A 9,150-nucleotide genomic window follows, 5' to 3' on the forward strand; every position below is an offset into this window, starting at 1 on the left:
GAGAGTTGACTGAAAAAGAATTGTGAAAAAGGTAGAAAGAACCTTTGACACAATTCCTATTAATCCTCTATACTTTGCTAAAATCTTTGCCTAGGATGTGCCCGCAACTTTAAAAGACAGAGTCCCCTCAAGACCTTAGTGAAACAATAAACTAGACAATTTAAGTCTTTATAACAAAACAGGTTTAATTTCGTGTGGTGGGTTGACCTTGGGGGGTTGCCAGGTGCCCACCAAGCTGCTCACTCCCCATTCTTAGCAGGACAGGGGAAGAAATTTAGATGCAGAATTCGTAGATAAAGACAATTTAATGGAACAAAGCAAAGGTCATATGTGAAAGCAAAGCATAAAACATATTCTTTATGTCCCATCAGCAGGCAACATCCAGCCACCTCAGTACGTGTAGTGGTTGCTTTGGAAGACAAATGCCTTAATAACAAATGTAGTCGCCCCCTCCTTTCCTTCAGCTTTTATTGCTGAGTACAGCATCATATGGTACGGAGTATCTCTGTGGTCAGTTGTGGTCAGCTGGGGTCAGCTGTCCTGGCTGTGTCCCCTCGCAACCTCTTGCCCACCCCCAGCCTACTGGCCTTTGCAGGAGCCTTGAAGAGACAGCCTTGATGCTGCGGAGCACTGCTCCCCAGTAGCCAAAACACTGGTGTGGTAGCCACACCCTTCTAGCTACAAATGCAAAGCACAGCACTGCATAGGCTGCTTTGGGGAAAGTTAACTCCGCCCCAGCCAGACCCAATACATGCGGATAGCAACATAAAGCAGCTAGGTGTTTTAAAAATTTCAATCCCTCAGATTCAATTTAGTCCATGCAAGTGACATTCACAATTTACTTAACAGCAACAGTTTATTTAAAAAAAAAAAAAAAATCTAAACCCTCATCTTGAAGGGTATTTACAGCAGCTTTTTAATTGCATAGGTAATACATTAACTTTGACAGCCCTTAATGAAAGAGGGCTACCAAATTACTTGCTGATACCTTAAGCGATCGCACTGCTTTTTAAGTTGCTACTAAGCTCTACACTAGAAAAGTTGCAGGTCTTGATCATTTTTATGGAAGTCTTCAGGAAGCTCAAGGTTCATTTAGGTTCCCTGCTACAGCATATATGCAGGCAAAGTAACAAGTCATGTTCAGTGAAAGCCAAAGAAACAAAACTGCCCAATCCCATCTCTCTGAAGGAGAAAGTAAAAATGCAAAGGCATGGCTGCAGCTACTCAACATATTTGGGGCTTCGCTGACATGCTGGGGTGTTAGCTGATGAACTCTTCTGGCCTTTGCCTTTATTAGCTCTAATGGCCATAGCTTTAGAACAGCACTTTTTGGGGAGTGGGGTGTACAGAGGTGGAAAGAGAGGAGGAGGAGGAATAGGTCTAGGTCTTGGCTCCTTCAACAGGAGGAGTGGTTCCCCCACTGTGAATACAATCCTGTATTTTAAAAACCTCATTTGGAGAATATTTGGAAAACAGTCATGACATTTTAGGAGAGTTACTGAAGCAGATACCTAAAAAATGTCAACTAAGAAAAAGATAAGAGGCAAGGTCCTGCCCATTACTGGCTCAATTGCTTTATTCTTCAAGCAGCATTCCTTGTGAAGGTGTAAGGTTCTAGCCCTTACATCTTATTTAAGGGTAAAAGCTGACAATGCAATTCAATCTGAAGTCTTTGGCACTTCTTGAATTACAGAGCAGAATTCAATCCCTTATACTATGACATTTAGTAACAGTGCAATAGTGGGTTTAGTTCTCCTAGTAGAGTTGAAAGTATTAGAACATTTTCCAGCTTCCACACTGAAAACTGTATTTTTGGGTCAAACTATTACTCTTCAGAGTTTTCAACTGTATCTGTAGAAAGTTGTAAATAAGTACAAGTTTCGTTATGCTGACCGAGTCCGTGTCCATATCCATACTTGCATACTTCTATAAATTTACTCCTCTGCGAAGTTCAAGCCCAAGAGATGGAGTTTTCTATAAAAGATATGACTGTTATTTACGTTATCATCCCAGAAAGAAAACAGGCTTTTAGAAGTCTTAGAAAGAACTTGCAGTTTCAGGCAGTACTTCAGAATATTAGACACTCTAGTCATCAAGCAACGCAACACCCAAATTATACCAAATTTGGTGCCACTGAAAAAAAACCAACCCCAAACCAAAAACATTTCATAGAAGTGAAAATTGACGGCAAGCCATCATTTACAGGGGAATGTCATATACAGAATGCCTTGCAAACTGCTTTCCATTTTCTTCGCTAACTTTCACCGTCTCCTTTGTATAGCGAGCCAGACATCACTTAGTTCTTCTTGATGTTGCAGTGCTTTTGAATGGATCAAATTCATCCTGCAATTTGAAAACAGATACACGTTACTAGAACTAGCATGCATTCCGAGTCATAAAGTCACCTTTAGATTAAACTAGAAAGTCTGGTCACATTGTTCCATGTTTTCTGACAGACCTGGTTTTGTTGGTTTTAACATGAAAGAGATCATCCATTCATTTAAAAGTCCAGATCACAAATGTGCAGAGAATAGAAACTGAGTTTATGTCAATATGATCAGAACATCTACTTTGAAATGAGGAACAATCTATATTTCAGGTGTGACCTAGGAAAATGCTATCATTATGAGCAGCACATACCTCAATGAAGTTATGTCCATATACATATCACACATCATAATTTACTGAGGTTTGCATGAATCAAAAAATACTTTCTTTCTGCATGTTCAAGCAAACATGTAGTTTTATATTTCAGGTACAAGAAAAAAAGATAGCATAGTGGAGAGAAGGGACAAGAATGTAACATTTTCTCCGAAGTGGCCAACATCTGACATTAAGTCTAGGATCTTGACCATACATGACAGTCTGCTAGTCTCTCTGAAAAACTGCACAGTGCTTGACAGTACAATGTATATTCTGTTCAGTGCAAAACCGTGAATAAAGTTCTACTTGGAGAAACCATTTCCTAGCAGTTCAAATATATACTGCAAGAACAGATATCTTAAACTTGAAGATAGTGTTTTAATTTTTTTTGAAGTTTATTTACATAATTTGCAACAATAAAACAATAAAATGCCCTGGAAAACAGCCATTTTTAAATGCAAAAAAAAAAAATCTTCCTTTTTACAAGAATAAAATACATGAACAAATGAAAGGACATAGCCAAGCACTAGAAGAGATTACGATTACTTTCCTCCCCAGGCAAAATAACCTATTCCACACATTTCAGGAATGACAATTAACTAATTAAGAATTGAAGGGAAAAAGGACTGTGTATTTTCCCGAGGTCCCTTCTAGCCTTATTTTTGATGATTATGTATACATTCTAACTAAAGCTGGTTGCTATAATGGGGGGGGGAGGGGGGGTGGGGGGGGCGGAACCCAAACACCTTCAATTTTACTCTGAAATGCTTTATTCAAATAGCTGTAAAACAGTAAGCTATAGAAACTTACACGAAATAAAAGAAAAAAAGACCACTATATACTATACCTCATCTGACTCAAAATCAACTCCTCTAGACGTTTGGCTTTGTGAACCTATTTTACTATGTAAAGGTGTAGTTGACAACCTTGAAACATACAAAGAGGAAAAAAAGGGCATCAGCATGTTGTCAATTACCAGACATTCCAATAACTTTCCCCTTTGGACCATCAATACAGAGATTAAGAATGAATAGAAATAACAATAAGTAGAACGATTCAAATTCTCAAACTAACATACTAATTTTAAAGCTCTGACCTAGCTGATCTCAATCAGAAGACCAATTTATTGTTATAGAAAGATAATCCACATTAATAGGTAAAAATTCATGTAAATTCTTTCTTAAAAACTTTCTTAAAAACCTGTTTTTTCAGGTAGTGGATCAGATCCCTGGACTCTGCTGATTGCTAATCAGAAATAAGGCAGTCATGGTAGCATTCATGAAGCAAACATACCAACCTTTGATTTACTCTGGAAGAAGGAACAATAGAAATGTCTTCTAGATCGGAGTCATCATCTATAATATTCTGAAAAAATTATGTCATTTATAAAGCTTTTTCACAGAATTTATTCTTACAGAGATATAGTGCATAATACTACAGTACTATAGCATAGAACCTTTGGGGTTTTTTCCAATTATATACTTACTTAGTTATAATATACACTTGACAGGGCTCAAGGCTAGAACTGTACAATGTGCAAATACAGCGCAAGTTTTGCTCTTCAGATCTTTGATCTTGCAGAAACCCCCAAAATACTCATGTATATACACTCTGTATCTTGGACTACGGTCACAAATAAAACACGGTCTTTGTTTTTCTCAGACAAACCCCATACCAAAAAAGGGTACAAAAGGTCTGCAAATTAACATACAGAAACTTATTGCTGGAACTGATAGCTTGGGAACATCTGCTGGTTTAGGCTAACGTTTTGACCATATATTTATTTCTTAAATCAGAAGACCGCAAAAGGCAGCGCAACTTCACTCATGCAAGATGCTTCTTACCTCAGAGTAAGATTTAGATGAATTCAAGGAGGGCTGTGGTTTCAAAGACCTAAAGGCTAGAATAAAACAAATGTAATATTTTTAAAGTGCTCACACAATAAACCGCAAACAATGTCATATCATTCTTTTTATTTAAGACCTGCTTAGCATGCATTTGCTCTGCAAAATACCCTGTAAAACAAACAAGCAAAACCCCCCAAACCCAAACCCAAACATAAATTAAGCCTTTGCTAGAGTCTAACAACTCAGGGATCTAACCCTCTGTGCAGCAGCAGGTGCTTCCCAGTCTGGCTGAAAAACCTTCAGTAACTTTGATTAAGAGGAAGAGAAAAAATACTACTATAATTGATATTCCTGTATGTCTAACAGTTTACACATCAACACACCTGCTAAAATTGATTTCTCTGTGTCCTGGTTTCACCTGGGATAGAGTCAATTTCCTTCCTAGTAGCTGGTATAGTGCTGTGTTTTGGATTTAGTATGAGAATAATGTTGATAACACACTGATGTTTTAGGTGTTGCTAAGTAGTGTTTACATTAGTCAAGGATTTTTTAGCTTCCCATGCTCTGCCAGGTGCACAAGAAGCTGGGAGGGAGCATAGCCAGGACAGCTGACCCAAACTAGCCAACGGGGTAGTTCCATACCATATGATGTCATGCTCAGTATGTAAACTGGGGGGAGTTGGCTGGGGAACAGCAATCGCTGCTCGGGGCCTGGCTGGGCATCAGTTGGCAGGTGGTGAGCAACTGTATTGTGCATCACTTATTTTGTGTGTTCTATCATCATCATTATTATTTTCCTTTTCTGTTCTAGTAAACTGTCTTTATCTCGATCCATGAATTTTACTTTTTTTTTCCCCCTGATTCTCTCCCCCATCCCATGGGGGCAGGGGCAGTGCAGTGAGGGGGCGGAGTGAGCGAGCAAGCGGCTGTGTGGTGTTTGGCTGCCTGCCGGGTTAAGCTACAACACTCTGCAGTATTTTAGGTCATTTGCTGACCAATTTAAAATTTCGGTAATTTGCCGATTATTTTAAAACTTGCTCTACCTTTGTGTATTTTGTGTGGGACTCATGTATAGATTTGTGAGCAGTATTTTTTTTTCTTTAATACTCAGACTACCTACGCTGTTTCCTTAGAGCCTGTCCTTAGAGCCTGTCCGCTGTAGCAAGGAAGGGCTACTCTCACATACACGGCTTAAATCGCAGATAAGTTTCTCTTCCTTAGTAAAAACCTGGCATTTCTAAAACTTGCGATAATGGAAGACTAAATGGATTTGCATTAAAGCTTACTAACTTGTAAACATCAGTCAAATTTGAACTTTTTATCCACTGAGGAATATTCTGCATAAAATAGATGCTATTAAGTCACATTCCTTCTATGCTTATTCCTTAAGGAACTGCATACAGTAAGATGTTCCCTATTTCCAGTTCCAGTCAGAAGTTCCTGACACATTTCATTTTACCCCATGACAGCAGGATATCACCATTCTTTTTTTCCCCTCCATTTTTCTTTCTCTCGTAACTGTTCGTTATTCTATTTCATTAAAACCTAAAGAATCTCTCACAGCTGAATTGGACTAATAGAAATAAAGGCAATTAAGGCACTTCATCATTAAATAAACACCTTCATTACAATTTGATAGAGCAGATTAGAGTAATGGACAGATCAAAGGCCTACCATCCATGATAGACATATTCTTGGCAGGCACAGATACAGGCTTGTAGGTTCTGCTGCTAGTAGCTGACTCTTGGCTAGTGCTTCCTGTAGGGATAATAAACAATATGCAAATCTGTTTAGTGGTTATTTTTTTTTCCCCTTCAGTCTATCACTACTGAGTGGGAAGTCACTTAAAAACCTACATTCCTCTTTATTCCTTGACTTTCTTGCTTGAATCAAAGCCCTCCTTATATGCAGAAGAACTGCTCTAGGTCAAGTGTTCAAAGCTCCACAGACACAGCCTCTTACACACGCCCCTGCTCTGATGGGATCACAACAGCGTTGGAGCACATGCTCATAGAACTAGTTTAAAGGCACTAACCATCAGTCCTAAGATGACTGCCTTTGTTTCAACTCATCCTGCTCTTAGACCTTTGGGCATATTACTGAAACAACTCAAAGGAGTATATGACTGCAAGACTCCATTTTTTCTTTTTGTTTTTTTTTTTTTTTACTTATATATATATTTATGTATAATGTAAGTGCATATATAATGGAAGCACTGCTATTGCTGTAAAGTGCACAATCACACATAGCCAAGGAGCTATTTAATTCATTTTGCTTAGGAAACACTCCTCATTTTCTCAGTCACTAGAAACAATGAAGTCTCTTGTAAATTGCATTAGGATAGAGACAATCTGTACCTCCTCTCTATACTGATCAAATGCATTACCTTTAGCAGTACAAAGGCTTATCCATGCACTTCATTGCACAGACCTTCCCAATAATGCATCTTTTAAGAGTCTACTATGTTTCCATAGCTGGGAAGCAAGATATTTTTCTTTTAATCACCCTGTGAAAAAGTCACAACTTAAGCCTACAGTCCACTCTATGTAAGATGATACCAAAAATATTTGTGAAGAATTTTTTTTCCAGTAGGAGTCCTTAAGCAACAAATTTCCACTTGATGGAAACAGCAGAAGACAGTCGCCTTTTAAAGAAAAAAGTCAGTAACTGCAGTACAAAGAACATGAACTTTTTCTTACCTCTTCCCCTTTGAGATGAACCTCTTGCTGTTGAATTTTGTCCTCTTGCACCTCTTGCCCGACCTCTTGCCCGACCCCTTCCCCGGCTCAGTGTTGCAGGAAGGCCATCATCTGAATCACCAGTGCCTTTCATCCCCGTATCCATGAGCTCTTCATCACTGGAGGCTGCGACAAGAACTGCATCCTCAGATCTGTGGGCTCTAGCCCTGGTCATTGCCTGAAATGGAACAGTAAGTGCTGTAGGAAAAAGAATCTTAACTAATGAAATGCACCAGTGTTAAATCCTAGTTGTGATATATAGTTCTAAACCATTGAGGCTTAGAAGATCCAAATTCACAGCGTTATGGAAGGCAAGAAAGTTTGTCAAAAAGCAGGGACAGTATTTAGTCTGTTTAATTTAGATGTGTACATATAAAGTAGTTAGCTAAGCTCTGATAACAGAATGGAGCTAGTTAATATGATACATTGTCAGTGGAGTCTGGTGAACAGTCCAGGTCATCCTATGTCAGCTATGTACATCTGCTCAGAGGAAGCACCCTCTGGGCTCCATTGACTTGATCTTCATTGATGACAGCGGGTGCTTAAGACAACTAGTTCACGTGAAGGTATCTCAAATTAGGAGAACTGAATCTCACCCCAGGTGTCCTTTTCCTCAAAATTTCATTCAAGTCCCACATAGCTTGCAAAGACAAAGGAGCACCAATGCTATCAGTGGTCGGCAATTCTCTTTGCAAAGACATATGCAACCTAGATATGAATCTCTGGGAGATCTAAGACTCTAAGATCGCTGATGAGGACAATAGTACCTAAAGGTTTACCAATAATAGCAATTTGTTCCAGTACTATCACTCAATACAGCCCATCCACATATGTTCACTGGTGATGGAATCACAAAACTGAAGGTCACTTGCCTGGTCTAACCTCAGTTCAAAGCAAGAACAACTGAACATTCAGGTTCACAAATTTGCACAAGAAAAGAGATCTCAAAAGCCAAATCAAGCAGTAGCTTAGGCACACATTATACCAAGGAAGATTTAAAAAAGACTTACTAATCTTCCCTAGGCAGACAGCTACTTTTTGGCAAGGACAATGTTGAGGTAGGCCTAAGTGACTTCATTCATATGCAGAAGTCACCATTCCATTCTTCAGCCTATGTTCAAAATTCAAAGGAGTTACCTCACGAACTTCCTCATCCTCTTCTTCAGTATTCTCTTTTCTACTCTCCCTGAATTTTCGCACCTGAATAAAAAAAATAGTTCCTGTCAAAAAAACAGTTCGTTTCATACAATAATCAAAACACAGTAAGTAAGAAGTCTTGATCACTGAATTATTAAGTCAAGCTCATGTGAGAGGAGAAGAGTGCAAGAATAACTGAACAGTTTGTTTAGAGCCTTTTCAGGCTGTCCTACAGTTTAAGAATCTCACATTCCATTAATAACTGGAGCTACATCACTGGGGAGAAAAAAATCTTGGGACATGATGAAAAGTAGGAGATACTATGTTCAAGCGAAGGAGAGTATGTGTAATTTGACAATAAGGGACATTGAAATATGAACACCGGCAAGTGCTCAAGCCACACTGCCCAAGTTGCAGAAGGCAAAGGCAGGGACTGGGAGAATGAAGAACCGCCCACTGCAGGAAGAGATCAAGTTCAAGACCATCTAAGGAACCTGAAGGAGCACAAGTCCATGGGACTTGATGAGATCCATCCACGGGTCCTGAGGGAACTGGCAGATGAAGTTCTTAAGCCATTATCCGTCATATTTGAGAAGTTGTGGCAGGCCGGTGAAGTTCCCGCTGCCTGGAAAAGGGGAAACATAACCCCCATTTTTAAAAAAGGAAAAAAGGAAGACCTGAGGAACTACAGACCAGTCAGTCTCACCTCTGTGCCCAGCAAGATCATGGACCAGATCCTCCTAGAAACTACGCTAAGGCACATGGAAAATAAGGAGGTGACTGGT

General features: G+C 39.3%; 1 protein-coding gene across 1 annotated transcript in view; it reads right to left on the bottom strand.

Moving 5' to 3' along the window:
• Nucleotides 1–2,292: 2,292 nt before the first annotated feature.
• MRE11A (MRE11 meiotic recombination 11 homolog A (S. cerevisiae)) overlaps nt 2,293–9,150 on the bottom strand; it is a 22,247-nt gene continuing 15,389 nt past the window's right edge. The window contains exons 13-19 of the mRNA XM_009577327.1: nt 8,366–8,428; nt 7,190–7,406; nt 6,165–6,248; nt 4,490–4,543; nt 3,941–4,019; nt 3,491–3,569; nt 2,293–2,343 (exon numbers count right to left, since the gene is read on the bottom strand). Coding sequence (XP_009575622.1) covers nt 2,293–2,343; nt 3,491–3,569; nt 3,941–4,019; nt 4,490–4,543; nt 6,165–6,248; nt 7,190–7,406; nt 8,366–8,428 — 627 coding nt within the window. The remainder of the gene's footprint in view (nt 2,344–3,490; nt 3,570–3,940; nt 4,020–4,489; nt 4,544–6,164; nt 6,249–7,189; nt 7,407–8,365; nt 8,429–9,150) is intronic.

The sequence above is a fragment of the Fulmarus glacialis genome, unplaced genomic scaffold (genome assembly GCF_000690835.1).
Source record: "Fulmarus glacialis isolate BGI_N327 unplaced genomic scaffold, ASM69083v1 scaffold3055, whole genome shotgun sequence".
NCBI classification, from domain to species: Eukaryota; Metazoa; Chordata; class Aves; order Procellariiformes; family Procellariidae; genus Fulmarus; species Fulmarus glacialis.